Below are 16,991 nucleotides of genomic sequence, written 5' to 3'. Positions count from 1 at the left end.
TTTGAATCAATAAATACTTAATGTAATTTACCAGGTATTAAAGCTTATTTGAGCCTCATTTATCAAGCCATAATAATCAAATCTGAGCTGTCCTATTCATAAGCATGTTTTTAGATACCAGAAAATGTGAAATCAAATCATTTTAGATTTAGAAATAGAGCCCTATGTGATACCTTTAGTCTTGGCCCAGCCTAGCCCTTTAAAGACTACTTTTATTCTGTTTATAGAAAAACTAATATCAAGTCAGCCACCAAATTATTTATTTAAAAAAATTTTTTTTCTTTTCTAGGGCCACACTTGTGGCATATGGAAGGTCGCAGGCTAGAGGTTGAATCGGAGCTGCAGCTGCTGGCCTCCACCACAGCCACAGCAATATGGGATCCGAGCCATGTCTGCGACCTACACCACAGCTTGCAGCAACGCTGGATCCTTAACCCACGGAGCAAGGCCAGGGATCAAACCTGCATTCTCATGGATACTAGTTGGGTTCTTTACTGCTGATCCATGACAGGAACTCCAGAAATTGAGTTAAAAAGTTATTAAGTATTTATTCTGTGTGAGACTAGGTATTTTCATGTTACACTTATGCAGAATTTCAAAACAGTGATGGAAACTGTATTAAATTGAGCAAAGAGCTTAGGGTCCTTTCCCTTTTAAGCTTTGCTAATAATAAGCCCTTTGCCACTGGATAGTTCTCCAACTCAAAGGGTAATATGAATGGGCTTGCAGCGATTGTAGGCACACAGTACTGTTCTCTGTGGATGTCTAAGTTCAAGATGTTTTTTGTCCGACTGAGGTAGATACAAAGAGGAACAACATGTGTGACCTTTTGCCTTATGTTAAGGCAGCTCCTTCCCATGTTCCTATCTTAAGCCAAAAACATGCACTGAGTTCTAAGTTAGCCATAGCTCTTGTAGTAATGTTAAAAATGCTAAAATTTACACAAAACTATGACATGTGCTTCAAATTAAAGTTTTAATAAAATTTAAAAATACACCCCTAAACATTAAAATCTGTAAGTTATCCTTTTCTTATCATGATACCTACCTCAGGTGAACTCTGTCTAGTGCTTCCATCAGAAGGACTAGCTGGCTGATCTTGAATCTGGGGCATGGTAAAAGAAAGTTCCAGGGACTCTGGATTTGGTTCTAACTTTAATGCAACTTCCTGATTGAGTGCAGGGTCAGCACTAGTACTTCTAAGTGGCTTTGGAGTTTCAGAGGCAGGCAATGGAGACATTGCCAAATTTATGTTCTGCATTTTTTCATTGGATGAGGGGAGCATTACATCATTATACAATGGAACTTCCTCAAGTTGTTGATCATCAGTTTCTGTGTCTGTAGGGGAAAAAAAAGTCAGTCAATTTAAAGACTGTCTATATTTTAACATATACAGAAACTAAGATCCCCTCCCCCCCTTTTTAAAGAATGCTTTATATTATATGGAGGTTTCCGGGCTAGGGGTCGAATCGGAGCTGTAGCCGCCAGCCTACACCACAGCCACAGCCACTCAGGATCCAAGCCGTGTCTCTGACCTATGCCACAGCTCATGGCAACACTGGATCCTTAACCCATTGAGCGAGGCCAGGGACTAAACCCGAAACCTCATAGTTCCTAGTCGGATTTGTTTCTGCTGTGCCACGACGGGGACTCCTAAGACCCCCTTTTACAAAAGGTTGAGTTCACTATAACAAAAATGGTAACAAATTTCACTTAATCCAGAAGTCTATGATTTTACAGTATAACCCTAAGTCTGAGTTACCTTTCTACTCCAATGCTGACAACTCCCATTAATACATATAGCATGCACCCCCCTGCAATTCCAACATCTCATACCTTTCATTCTTTAAAATTTAACCAAGCCTGAAATTAGGTTTCTTTTTCAATGTTTGATATTATGGTAAGACTGCTTATTTATCCTTTAATGCAACTATGCCTACTGCAATAGAACTACTGTGAAGAAATACGACAGTAGGATATAGAGTAGTTGAGAAAAATTAAAACTGGGAGAAGAAATACCTTAAGAACACTTTGAAGCACAATTTCCAACAATGTGACAAAAGCAGGAATTCTGAGAAATTACAGGGCAAACACCACAAGGTCCAAATGATTATACCACCAAAAAATATTAAAGTTTAGGCAATTAGCAAAATAACTAAAGACCCACCATTGCTGCCAAAATCTAAAGATATGATTGTGTCTCCAGCAGCTGGGGCCAACAAAGTTAAAGCATCAGGTTCCTTCTTAAGTTTATCAAAGAGGCTACTTGTATCTTCTGATTCAACTTTGGTAAATAGCTGAGTCATTTTCATGTCTGAAGATTCAACTGGTTTGAGGACACATTCTGTTTGTTGAAGGGAGAAAATCAAGTCGTGCTGTATAATACCACTGTCAAAAAAAGAGATTCTTAAATGAGTACCTGACACAGTGGGTTGGGGTGGGGAAGACGACTCTTAAAACATCTTTCATGCATACTTGGTCACATTCAGAGTTTAAAATAATAATATGAGATAAAGACCTATTAAAATTCACAGTACAAGATAATTCAAGTATTTGACTAATTTCAATTAAGAAACTTCAGCTATTCCTTTGGGAAGACAGATGGTGACAAAGAAATGCTAATAGTCGAGAACATATAGGACAATAAACAGATGTTCACAATTTTTGTGCCCACATGTGATGAAAGTGGCACAGAAGTCTTTGACACTAATATAGGAAGCATGGTCCTAAAATATAAAGATACTTAGATAAATGAGCAAGGTTCTTCTAAAAGGGCATGGTATTTTCCTTGGTGGTAAGGAAATGATCTGATGATACCACCTACAGGATAGAGTTGAAGAGGGATGATGAAAAATAGTTCCATCCTCATGTCTGGCCTAATTTTATTGCTCCTAATCAACAAATATTAAATGAACTGAGAATACAAAGTTTAAAACCCTGCCCTCAGGAATTTTAAAACCCAGTGCGAAACTAGGTGTGCAAACAATTGAAATACAAAGTGACCACTGCTAAAATGGAGAAGGTTTGTGTCACAAAAAGGCTGAAATCTGGGCTCAAGTAGGACTTGTTCAGCAGATTGGGATGGGGAGAAGAAGGACATTCCAAGGGGGTGATTCTTATATAATGGGAAGATCACAAAAGAATTCTTTGGCCTAATTTTAAAACATTAAAGGGTGGTGTCAGAAGCGGCAAAAATAAAAACAAATGACCAAAATCTTCCTAGGAGAGGTGGCCACAGATTTTAGAAAGAGGGATAAATCTATGAAATCATGGGAATACAGAAAATGACAAGAAATGATGCTATGCAAGTAGGCAAGAGTTTATCTTGGGGATGATAAAGGGATCTTTTAAAACAATTCTAAGGAAAATGAGATGATGAAATATCCATGCAAGAAAATTCAGCCTGGTAGTGATGTAGAAGGTGGACTGACTATGACTAGAAGGAGAGTGGTGCTTACTGAAATAGAGCGAATGAAAGAGTAGTTTATGATATCCATAATATTCACAAGCCAATCAACTAAGAGAAGAGTTTGTGAATATACAAGAACCATGTGTCACATCATACAGCCTTTTACAGGAATCTCAGATAGAATTTCACTTAATCCTCATTTTAACCTTTTGAGGTATTATCATCTCTCCTATATGGATGAAATTCAGAAAAATGGGGAGACTTCTCAAGTCATGGAGCTAATGAGGGACAGAGCCAAGACACAAACCTAACTATACCAAGGCCAGTATTCTTTTTATTAAAAAACAAACAAACAAAAAACACAGCTGGGAGTTCCCATTGTGGCTCAGCAGAAGGGAATCCAATTAGCATCCATGAAGATTCAGGTTTGATCCCTGGCCTTGCTCAATGGGTTAAGGATCCGGCACTGCCGTGAGCTGTGGTGTAGGTCACAGACACGGCTTGGATCCAGTGTTGCTATTTAATCCCTGGCCCAGGAATTCCCACATACTGCCTGTGTGGCAAAAAAGAAAAAAAATATATATGAAAAAAAAACCCAAGAGAGAACCTGAAATAAACTTCACAACTCTCATTAAAAAAAAAAAAAAAAAAAAAAAGAGTATTCAAAGGATGACCACTTGTTCCCCCCCAATATTTATTTTTCAAGCTTACCTCACGACATAATTTACACATACAATGCACTGTGGTTGAGAGTTCTTAGTGTTATATATGACAGTTGCTTGAGTTTCAACCCAGACATATCCACCTCTTTTGGCAAGCATCCTGTACTGTCCTGTGGTGACTTGTCCTTTAGTAAACACTAGGAGTGAAAAGGAAAAAAGAATCATTTAGAGAAAATAAGTTTGGATTTTCAGTCCAATGAATGGATGCTGAATGTTGATCACTTTTAGAAAAAAGGAGAAATGTTTAACAGAATCAGTTGTAACTGTTTAAAATGAAAGACAGCACAAACACCCCAGGATAGCTGAAAATGTACCCATTTCATTCTTCTAATCCCCAAAATAAACTTATCTGCCAATTTTTACTTTTAGTAAGATGAAAGCCAGGAAAAAGGACAGCAGTGACTAAAATTCCTTTAATGACTTATACATTAAAAGTATCAAAAAGATTTGAGAATGAATAACCCTGATTCCACAGAGAACATTCAAGAAAGTGGCATTGCTATTGTTTCTTTAAATTCCTGCTACACTTCCCAGAGAACCAAAGATTCTTGAAATAGCTGGGCTAGCATATTTGAATCATAATTGATATCATGCCGAAGTCTTTTGGAAATTTAGGCAGTCTTTTTTTTTTTTTTTTTTTGCCACGCCCAACCAGGGATCAAACCCACACCACAGCAGTGACCAGAGCCACAGCAGTGACAAAGCTGGATCCTCAACCTGCCAAGGCACCAGGGAACTCCTAGGCAGTCTTCATTATTTATTTGGGAGAAAGTACTAGATAAATAGTAATGATGACATTACCATGAGTATTGGGGCCCTGACTGCAGACTTGGGCCCATTCAACAGTTTAAGGCTAATTATACTGATTCAGTGACATTCGTGCATCCCCAGTTACACCAAGAAGCCATGTTTAGGTACAGATTAAAGAGGCAAGTGGGAAATTCCAAAGTTTTACTTACCGTGGGATCCTCAAATAATGTATGAGTAAAACTGAGAATTAGATCTTATGTCAAGGGTACTTGCTTCCACTAGTGCATCTTGTTGATCACATGTACATTAACTGAATCACTGAACATTTTATTTATTTATTTATTTTTGTGATTTATAAATATGTGCTTTATTTTCATAAACACTTTATTATTCCACTAACTAGAGACTATGAACAATTATTTTCTGAATGCCTTCTATGTGCTAACTGTTCTGAATACTTAGGAATGAATTCTGAAAATGATGCTACAATATTCTATATTTTTTTCAGTCTTTGTATTTAAAATGCCAGGGAAGTTTTATATATTGTTAAATGATTCTGCTTTAATTGATATTAGTTATAACAAATATAAAACATAGATTTAATCACCCAGGCTACTTATAAAGAGATCTATTAAAATATTTAGTCTAGGAAGACTGGTTAAGACTGCAAGAGTTGAATAGTTAGATCTACACTTACTATCATGATGAGTTTTGGTCAGATGATCAGAGTCCAAAGCATGATAATATTCATAAATTGAGCGGCCCAGAAGTTCTTCTGGCTCATATCCCATTAATTCAGTAATTCTGTTAGGTAAAAAATGTATAAAGAAAAAAATGACAGAAACTGGTTAGTGAAAAAAAATTTTCCTTCTCTGGAGTAAGTGACATGCTTTAATATTATGGATGAGTGAATTTTCAAAAGTAAAGAACATCCTTCTGTGTTTAGTTAAACTTATATCTCACCTTTAGTAACACCATAGTTACTAAATTTAATTTATAAATTAAGTATAGATTAAATTTAAAATATAGATTAAGCCCATAAAATTATCTTACCATAAACCACATTCTTTCTGTGTGTATGTATACAAAAACTGATTCTTTATATAACAGTTCTCCTAGGAAGGGCTTCACCTTGGGGGACCAGTATCTACTATAGAATTTTAATATGGTAACCAAATAAGTACTTATGTTTGTTTTGGAAGGTGCTCTTCTACTCAGATTTTGAAATTACCCAAATTATAGGAATTCATTTCAGATGAGATAATGGTATCAAACTGAAAATAACAAGAAAGTAATGCAGTTACCCCTTGTGGTTCCCTGGTAGTTCCTTTAGGACAGAGACTAGATCTTACTACTGTCTGGAATCACTGTCTGAAATGGAGCTCATTTCATGAGAAAGAGAAAGCTGCCTTCTTAGCAGCATGACAGCAATATTATCTTCTTTTCTGGGAATAAAACATGAGTTAAGTTCTTTGATTTCTCAGCCTTTAGAATTCAAAGGACCTTCTGAGATACAAGCAAAAGCTATATAATGTACTGTATCCAAGAAGCCAAACAATTCCAGAAAACATACAGGGAAGATAGGTATAGTAATACTGTTTGTGTTGTCACAACTTATATGCCAGAGTTTATTCCAAAATAAATAAATAAATAAATAGGTAAATAGCTGATTTGAGAAGAAAAAAAAAATCAAAACTAAACTAAACCAAAATCCAGAATTCTTTACAAGCACATCTACACTAGGTGGCAGCATTACAAAGGGAACAATTGTTTTTATAAATAATCTGATTTAATTATGCTTTAAAGATAATTTTAATTGGTTTTACATAGGTTATACGTTTAAATCAAATTCTATGGAGCTATAATTTTTTTCATTAAACTTTTATATTCCATCATGTGCCTGGCATTTGTTCTAGGTGTGAAAATGCAAAGGCAAAACTCAATGTATGATGAATTTTCTGGTGTGTTTACCACACTACTTATGAAATTATGTCTCAACTATAGTGATGGGAATCTTTTAGGAATCAGAGGAACCACCTCTATCCATGATAAGGAATGGTGGGGTGAAGGACAGCGTCTTCTAGGAGACTTATGAGTTGAGTACAGAAGAGGCTCAAAGAACAAAAACCATTTTGGGAAGAAGGTACACTACAAGAAAAGATGGAGGTGAGAAAATGCCTGACACTGTGCAGGTAACAAAGATTCTGATGTGGTTATTGGGAGCAAGTATGAAGAAATGAGGTTGGAGAAGTAGGCAGGAGGATCAGATTAATGAGGGCTTTGTACATGGTGCTAAGAAGCTCTAATTTACTCAGTGCTTCTCAATCTGAGTTGAGGTACATCTATCACTAAAGGATAAAAGATGCCAAAATATAAACTGCGTATTTTCCTAGATGGTCAATTTTATTCATATTTGAGGGAGAAGTAAAGTTAATTTAACTTTAGAGAATCACATAGTTTTTTGTACCAAAAAAGAGAGGATCCAGAAAATTTGACCAAAAAGTGTTTTTAATGGACTAGTAAACCTATAACCTAAAGCAACTATGCGGTATATGGTTCATTTGTTCCAAGTATTATGGGGCAGAACTATTAACCTTATTTCTACTTTAATGCCAATTATCATGACATGAACATAGCAGATGCTCACATAAATATTTCAGTGATTATAAGTGGAAATTAGTACAATAATTAATAGCCATTTATGGGATATTTTGGATGTAAGAAATTTGATACATTAGATTTTCTCAAAATTGGGCAAACTTTTTTCTATATCTTGGTTCTAAGGGGTTATAGCTATGAGATGTTCCTAGAAAAAGCTCTAACCAGAAAACAACAATCTCCTGGTTAGAATCAAAACCTCATTTGGTTAATCTCTCAACAGGCTGCCTTTACTTCTCTGTCACAACCATTCTGCTAATTTTTTCTTTTTTTTAGGGCCGCACTCACGGTGTATGGAGGTTTCTAGGCTAGGGGTGGAATCAGAGCTGTAGCCACTGGCCTACACCACAACCACAGCAACGCCAGATCTGAGCCATTTCTTCGACCTACACCACAGCTCACAGCAATGCCAGATCCTTAACCCACCAAGCAAGGCTAGGGATCGAACCTGCGTCCATATGGATGCCAGTCAGATTCATTTCCACTGAGCCATGATGGGAACTCCCATTCTGTTAATCTTCTGATACAAACAGAAGGGTCATGTCACTCCCTTTCTTGTTTTCTCATTCTAGCTCTATCACTTTCCTTTCTCCCCAGCCCATCCCTATACTTTACTATTGAATTCAAAAAATAAAAACTAGGAGTTCCCGTTGTGGCTCAGTGGGTTAAAAAACAGTCTCCTTGAGATAAAGGTTTGATCCCTGGCCTCGCTCAGTGGGTTAAGGATCTGGCTTTGCCACGAGCTGCGGCAAAGGCTGCTGAGATGGATCATATCAGGTATGATGTGGTGTAGGCCTGCAGTTATAGCTCTGATTTGATCCCTAGCCCAGGAACTTCCATATGCTGCAGGTATGACCATTAAAAAATAAATAAATAAAATAAAAACTAATTACTCAGAGTTCCCATCATGGCTCAGCGGTAACAAACCCAACTAGTATCCATGAGGATGCAGATTCAATTCCTGGCCTTACTCAATGGGTTAAGGATCTGGCAGTGCTGTGAGCTGTGGTGTAGGTCGCAGATGCGGCTCAGATCCTGTGTTGCTATGGCTGGTGTAGGCCGGCAGCTATAGCTCCGATTAGACCCCTAGCCCGGGAACTTCCATATGTCATGGATGCCACCCTAAAAAGACAAAAAAATAAAAAAAATAAAAACTAATTCCTCAAAAAAGGAAGGGCATCTCTCTTCTATCATACACTGACATAAACACTGGCAGTAAATGCCATAAAATACTTCTTGGCTCTTCTATCTTCATTTTTCTTAACTCTAACCCCAGCGGTCAAACAGTCACTGTGTGTAATAGGTGCTCAACACTCTTTTAATCCTTACAAGCATGACCCTTTTTTAACAGATAAGGACCATGAGATTTACAACAGTGCCTAAGATCCAGGTCACACTGTTACCAGGACTGCAAGCCAGCATGGAATCAAGGATTATGTGATACAAAGCCAGTGCCCTCTCACATTCCTTGTACAGTGGGGCAGAGGCTTCTTATCTACTTTATAGTTAGCACTAAGGACTTAAAGTTGTTTTCCTCATATAATCTTCAAGTTGAAGATGATACTAATACACGCATTATACTTTATCTAAAGTAGAGATTATTAAAGATGAAGAAAATGATGCACAAAGAAAAGAAGTAATGTGTCTAAGGTCACCCGGATATAGGCAGTCAGGATTTAGCAGTCTAGCTACAGAACATATGCTTTCAGCCATGGTCATACAGCCTTAAAGCAAAAAATGGTACAAGCAAGCAAATAATTGCAAAAGCAGAAAAAAGGCCATGACAGACTTACATACATGAAACAGTAATTTCTTAAAGAAACAAGGAAAGCTCTACAAATAGATGCAGTAGGTAGCTCTTGGAAGCTAAGTATGTGTTTGGAGTTGAGGATAGCATCATTGCACTAAGACAGCAGAACAGCATGTGGAGCTCTCAGGCTATAGGCGACCACAGCAGAAGGGGGTCTTTTCCTCCTCCCAATTAATTTGGAGAAGTCAGAAGAGGCCAGATCATAAGTATCTTTGCTTGCTATGCTAAGAAGTTTAGATTTTATTGCCTGGGCCTGTTTTTTTCCCCCAGCTTTTCAAAATGCATGTCTTATTTTGATAAATAAAAATGTGCTATCCTTCTAATATATTTATAAACAAAAAAGGTTTTTTTTTTGTTTGTTTTTTTTTTTTTTTGGTATGTGAAGATGAAGGAGGGAAGCAGCTGAGGCATTTTCAACAGGAGTATGACATGATCTAATTTTCACATTAGGAAGTCCACTTCTTGGAAACCTGGATGAGATTAAAAGGGCACAAATCTGCTGGCAGAGATGCAGTTCATGCCAAATGTAATAATAAGCTGAAGAACTCAAAGGCAGGCAGACAAGAGTGGAAGGAGGAAATGGATCAAGAGATACATGCAAATGGTAATCTATTAAAATTTAGAGACCAACTGAGTGTAGATAATGAAAGCAAAAGAAAAGTTAAGAATGACTTAATTTTTGCTGGAGTCATGTGTATACTGTGGTATATCAATCATGATATTCATTATAAGAGGAAAAGCAGTTTTTGAAATTGTTTTGGGGTAGGAGTGGTTCAGTTTAGTTTCAGAAATTTTTAGTTTATAATATAGAAGAACATACCTCCAGATAAAAATATCAAATTGGCAATGAAATGGAAATAGTTATAAATAGAAATACGGGAAGTCGCAACAGAAACCGTGGCCAAAAATGAAACTGCTCAGGAAACTATGTAGGGTGAGGAGACGACCAAAAACTTTCCTTTCTAGTCCACAATCAAAAGTAATCTATCCCCTTTGCAAATGAAGCAATCAACAAGGGATTAATCTCCAAAATATACCAATATCTCATACAGCTTTACATTAAAAAATTTTTTTAAATAGGCTCATTTTGCTAGATTGGGCTGTTTAGCGCCTGTTACTGCAAAGGTGACTCACTTCATCCCATTTTTTTGATACTTTTATACTGGGAGGAGATCTTCATATTCTTCTAAGCTCTTTTACCTAAAAACTTAAAGCCTGGACTTTTCCTACAATTTAGCTCTTTGTTTTTGTTTTTTTTCTTTTTTTCTTTTCCCTCTTCAACTCAGCATGAGTGTGGATCCAGCTTGTCCCCAAAGCATCCAATTCTAGGGAATCTTCACCAATGCCTGACGTTTACAGGTCTGTAGAAAATTATGTCTCCTTGCAGATGTCATGTGCTTAAACCCTCAACACAGAAACTGAACAGCCCTGATTCTCCCACATGCCCCAGAATAAAACCACTGCCCATGTCTGAAGAGAAGAGCACAGAAAAGAAAGAAGTAAAGGTTCCAGTCAAGAAGTAGACGGTAAGAACTGTGTTCTCTCAGACCCAGCTCTGTGTCATCAATGACAGTTTTCAGAAGCAGAAATACCTCAGCCTCCAGCATTCGCAAGGACTTTCCAATATCCTGAACCTTAGCTACAAATAGGTTAAGACCTGGTTCCAGAACAAGCTAATGAACTCTAAGAGGTGGCAGAAAAACAACTGTCCAAGGAATAGCAACAGTGTGATTTAGGGCTTAGCCAGTACAGAATCCCCAGGCTTCTATTCCTACCACCAAATATGCCTGGTGAACACTTCTGGAAACCTGCCCATGAAGGGTAACCAGAGTTGGAATAACCCATCATGGAGCAAACAGACCTGGAACAGCCAGTCTTAGAGCAACCAAACCTGGAAGAGCCAGACCTGGTGCCCCCAAGCCTGGAATAACCAAACTTGGAACAACCAGTTCAAAACTGTGTCAAGGAATTCCTGAAGCCCCAGCTCCAGTGCCTGGAGCAAAATTCTCCTGTCAGTGATTTGGAAGCCACCCAAAAACTGCCAGGGAAAATCATAATGTAATACAGCAGACTGCGAAGTACTACAGTACCCAGCAGCAAATTATGGATTTATTCCCAAATTACTCCATGAACATAGAGTCTGAAGATATGTGATAACCATTTTTTTTTTTTAATATTTATTGGATTTGCAATGTTGTGTCAGCTTCTGTTGTGCAGGAAAGTGACCAGTCATGCATACGTACATTCTTTTTCTCATATTCCATCATGGTATATCCCAGGAGACTGAATATAGTTCCCTGTGCTGTAGAGTGGGACCTCGTTGCTTATCCATTCTAAATGTAGTGGTTTGCACCTACTGGCCCCAAACTCCCCATTCATCCCACTCCTTCTCCCTTCCCTCTTGGCAACCAACAGGTCTGTTCTCTACATCTGAGCATTTGTTTCTGTTTTGTAGATAGGTTTATTTTTGTCATATTTTGAATTCCACATATAGGTAATGTCACATGGTATTTGTCTTTCTCTTTCTGAGTTCACTTGGTATGAGAGTCTAGCTGCATCCATGTTGCTGCCAATGGCATTATTTTGTTCTTTATGGCTGAGGAGTATTTCATTGTGTATTGACTCAACCTGGACAGCGACTATATTTTCTAGGATTTTTCTTCTTTTAGGGATATGTTTTTCTGCCTTGATATCCTGCTCTTCCTTATGCCTTCTATTTACAAGTCAAAACATGGAAGCAACCTAAATGTCCATCAACAGAAGAAGATGTAGTACATATTACAATGAAATATTCCTCAGCCACAAAAAGAATGAAATAATGCCATCTACAGCAACATGAATGGACCTAGAGATCATCATACTAAGTGAAGTCAGTCAGATTAGGAAAGATAAATAGCACATAAGATCACTAATATGTGGAATCTAATAAAAATGATACAAAAGAACTTATTCACAAAACAGAAACAGACTCAAAGATTTTGAAACCAAATTTATGGTTACCAAAGGGGAAACATTGGAGAAAGGGATCAATTAGAAGGTTTGGATTAATATATACACACTACTATATATAAAATAGATAGGTAGCAAGGACCTACTGTATAGCATGGGGAAATCTACTTAATACTCTATAATACCTATATGGGAAAAGAATCTATAAAGGAATAGATATCTGAATATGTATAACTGATTCTCTTTGCTGTATATCTGGAACTAACACATCATTTTAAGTCAACTATACTCCAATAAAATTTAAAAATAAATTAAAAATTTCTTTCCAAATCTATCTTTCCTCAAATTATGCATTGTATGTCTCTGAAATATATTTATTTTTTCTTTAAATAAATTAGAGCTCCTAAAGAAAAAAGCACCTGGATAGCACCCGGTAGAATAAGTATACATAGTACATAATAAATGTTCAATAAACGTGGATGAATAATTCCATCAATTAATCTTACAAAATTCTAGGATATATTATTATATATATATTATTGTATTCAACTTAAGTGGATGGAAGCATGCACAGTCTCTACTACAGTCAATAGTATAAAAAAATGCTAAAAAATGTGGACCAATTAAAAATTTCAAGTTTTACACACACACAATTTACGGCCGCACCTGTGGCATTTGGGAATTCCCAAGCCAGGGATCAAATCTGCTGCTGCTGTGACCTCTGCCACAGCTGCAGCAGCACTGGATCCTTAACCCACTGTGCCAGTCCAGAGATCGAACCCATGCCACCACAGAGACAATGCCAGATCCTTAACCTGCTATGCCACAGTGAGAACTCCTAAAGTTATATTTTCTGTTTCATTTACCTTTCATCACAATAAGAAAATTTCATATCCAGACTGTGACGACTGAGAAATGTCTTGCTATCTAAAGGAATTTCAATATTTGATGGATGAGGAATGGGTTCACAAATCAGCACCAAGCACGTCATAGGTGGTTTCTTATACCCACACTGAGACTGGTTATTGTTGGTATCATATACATGAATATGACCTGTGCAGTGAAGTACCTGTGTATGAAGAAAAACAAAGAAGTTTTTAAAAATTTTTAAATTTTATTAAAAATAAAATGCAGAGGTAGCTGAGTCTGACATGGCTAGTAAGCTATGATAAAATTTACTGTCTTTAGTAGGTCAACTAAAATCTTGAAAATCAATAAATGTTTTCCCTATAACACTGCCTCAGGCACCATAGATTACTCTTTAAAAAAAATTTCCTTCATACAAATCTGAGCTGATTTTTCTTTCACTTGGTCACTGCAGCTGTTTGATAGTTCTTTCTTACTCTGATGACTGTGTTTCAACACTGAGCAGAGAAATGATACAACAATGAATAGAAAATTAATCTCTATGAAGATTTAAACACTGAGTGATTGGCAAAGCCAATAACATCACAATGGACTAATTTAAGATTATGCCTCAAACTGGTGAATTACTACTCTGCTTTGGACTTAAATCTGCAAATGCCAAGGAACAGTAAGTCTTCCTTCACAGTTCTAATGCTGTCTTAATTCTAGCAATGTCAAGATGTATTAATTTATCTATAAATCAAGTGCATTCACAAATCATTTTTACTTACTTTCCATGTTGCAGACTTTATGTTCATAGTTCTCCCCCTGCTAGTTAAGGTACACTTCATTCTGAGAAAAAAGCTCCGCTGTGTATTTTGCTCTTTACCCTTTTTCACAAGGCCTAATGAAAGCATGAAATAAAGTTAAAAATGTAACTATATACACAAATTTATTATAATAAGAGTAGCAAAGAACCTAGCACCGAGGTGCTGTTCAATGAAAAGTCTCAACATAAACACCTCTCTGCTCATTTCAACACATCAAAGGAATTTAATACACTCTAGTCAGCAACAGGTTCACAAAAGCATGATTCTCTGAGTTAGTGAGATGAGAGTCCAAATTTGGGAAAAACCACCATTTCATATTCAACCCAGTAAATCTGGTCAAATTACCAAGAAATATAAACATGGTATGAATTTGCCCAATATCTCTGCTATCAGTGTACAAAGCATAACCAAGAAAAGAACTTCAGTAAACTCCTCCAAACCTTTACCAAATATGATAGCTCAATTTATAATGAATATTCCATTATAGAACTTCTAAAATGAAAGATTTCCTTTCAATAGCAAATAACATTTTTATAGATCTGATTTTTCCTTAAATCTTCCTGTAAAGCAAGTGGGAAATTATCTCTACTTTGTTACTACGGGGAAAAAAAAAATTGAATGACTTTTTTTTTTTGGTCTTTTTAGGGCCACACCTGCCACATATGGACGTTCCCAGGCGAGGGGTCCAATCAGAGCTGTAGCTGCTGGCCTACACCAAAGCCACAGGTAAATTGAATGACTTTTCAAGGCAAAGTTAGAATTAAATAAAGTTTATTTACTCCCTTTCCAAAAGTCAGATAATTTTTAAAAATGAAATTAGACACAGGTGACTAAGCAAACAGCAACTTGATTTTTTTCACTGATCAGTCTGATTCAAAACAAATACAAAAATATTCATTATTCAAGACTTGGACTAGATACTTTAGGCAATACAAAGATGAGTAAGACACAGTGCCTGTCCTGAAGAAAATTAAAAATATAGTCGATGTAGTGAGGCCAATGGCAACAACATGACGTACAGTAAGCGCCCAAGACTTACAAGAACACTTTAAAGAAGTACAAAGAGATTAGAAGGTAACTTCTAGTCAAGGGAAAATAAAAAAACTCTTAGAAAAAGAGACATTAGAATTTCAGTAAATATAGATGAGTAAGAAGAGTATTCTGAACAGAAGGAAGAGAGTGAAAAACACAGAGGTGAGAAAAAATAGCTCATATTTGGGGAGCAGTACATAGATCAGTTTGTCTAGAATATAAGGTAGCAGGAGTTCGTGTTGTGGTGCAGTGGAAAAGAACCCAACTACTATCTATGAGGATGTGGGTTGGATCCCTGGCCTCACTCAGTGGCTTGGGGATCTGATGTTGCTATAAGCCATGGTATTTAGATTGCAGACCCAGCTAGGATCCCGCATTGCTGTGGCTGTGGGGGAGGGCGGCGGCTATAGTTCTGATTTGACGCCTAGCCTGGGAACTTCCATATGCTGCGGGTGCAGCCCTAAGAAAAAGCAAAATAAATAAATAAAGTACATGCAGAAGAGTAATGAGACAGAAGAGATAGTTAGGGCCTTAACTATAGAGAGCCACAGATGCCACAATGCGGGGTTCAGCCTTAAATATACAAATTATGGCTTCTAAAAAATTTGAGCTGAGACGCACAATAGGAACTTAAACATTATTCTGGCAGCAATATATATGATGTGTTAGAATACAATGATGGTAGTGAGAGGCTCAGCAAAAGTGAAAAGAGGCGACAGAAGACAAATGAAGAGGTAGAATCTATAAAAACTCAAAGATTAATGGAAATAAGAGAAAAAAATTTTAAAAAAGATCAGGAAAGTTTAAGGCTTATATATTGAAAGAAAAGTGTCAAGTGTTAAAGAAATAAGATAACAGTTCAATTTAGGCTTGCTTAGGTAGAATTGCTACTCTTGAAAAAGAAGAGTTCCAGTTCATACTGATAATAATGGAACATAAGCAAGTTGGGGCAATCTTGGTGCTAATATGGGTTATTTGGGCTGACTTAAAAATGTGCCCTCCCTTGAAGCATTTGAAAGTAGTTTTTGTTTTGTTTAGGGTCACACCCACAGCACAAGGAAGTTCCCAGACGAGGGGTTGAACTGGAGCTACAGCTGTAGGCCTACCGAGAGCTACATCTGCAACCTACACCACAGCTCATGGCAATGCCAGATCCTTAAACCACTAAGTGAGGCCCGGGATCGAACCTGTATCCTCACGGATACTAGTCGTATTTGTTTCTGCTGTACCACAATGGGAACTCCTTAAAGTATATTTTTAAAAGGTACCACAAGAACCATAATGGTCTTGGTGATGATTTAGATACATGGCGGGGGGCCGGGGGCAGGGTATTTATTGGTTGTGATAGCAACAGAGATCCACATGTAAATTCCTTGAGGTATTTTCAGTCCTCACAACCAACACTTGAATTGGACTGACCTTTGAAAACTCAAAGCATTTGAACTAGAACATGAAGATATATTTTAAAACTAAGGTAATTGAAAAGTACCAGCATTTTCCTAATGAAAAAAAATTTAAAACAACTAAATTTTCATCCCTATAAAATATTTTATAATAATTTAATGAACTCTAAATCCTATTTTTGGAATTTAAATGAAGTAAGACTGTGTTATATAAACATACCACAGGCTGTTAATGATGTGGCATGCATTACAATGTTATGCATTGCAGCAGGCCCAATTTGCTAAGTGAAAACCTGCGTTTTGCTTCCTAACAAAATATCAAAAACTCACTAACTACACTAGGAATTATTTTTTTAAGTGTTCGTGCTTTTAAAAAATCATTTAGTTAAAAACATACATTTAAGCTATAATAAGTAGACTATATCTGATTTACAATAATGCATTAGCATTATTATTACCAAATCAAAACAAGACTTTCATATATCCATACATTTACAGTCTAATCCAAGGACAGCACTGAGCCACTAATACAAACCTTAAAGTGTAAACACTAGAAGTTATATATGAAACATTAGATTTTTGC

The 16,991-nt window shown here is 36.8% G+C and overlaps 1 protein-coding gene and 1 pseudogene across 1 annotated transcript in view; one reads left to right on the top strand and one right to left on the bottom strand.

Annotated features, from left to right (window-relative positions):
* Positions 1-16,991, bottom strand: part of HIF1A (hypoxia inducible factor 1, alpha subunit (basic helix-loop-helix transcription factor)) — a 48,491-nt gene that overhangs the window by 6,339 nt on the left and 25,161 nt on the right. Inside the window, 6 exon segments of the mRNA NM_001123124.1 lie at positions 1,048-1,337; positions 2,167-2,387; positions 4,120-4,267; positions 5,578-5,684; positions 13,164-13,366; positions 13,935-14,047. Coding sequence (NP_001116596.1) covers positions 1,048-1,337; positions 2,167-2,387; positions 4,120-4,267; positions 5,578-5,684; positions 13,164-13,366; positions 13,935-14,047 — 1,082 coding nt within the window.
* On the top strand, positions 10,526-11,502 carry LOC106507611 (annotated as a pseudogene).

Source organism: Sus scrofa, chromosome 1 (genome assembly GCF_000003025.6).
Source record: "Sus scrofa isolate TJ Tabasco breed Duroc chromosome 1, Sscrofa11.1, whole genome shotgun sequence".
In the NCBI taxonomy this organism is placed as follows: Eukaryota; Metazoa; Chordata; class Mammalia; order Artiodactyla; family Suidae; genus Sus; species Sus scrofa.
The sequence above is the reverse complement of the archived record's forward strand: the minus strand, read 5'-3'. Positions and strand labels throughout refer to the sequence as shown.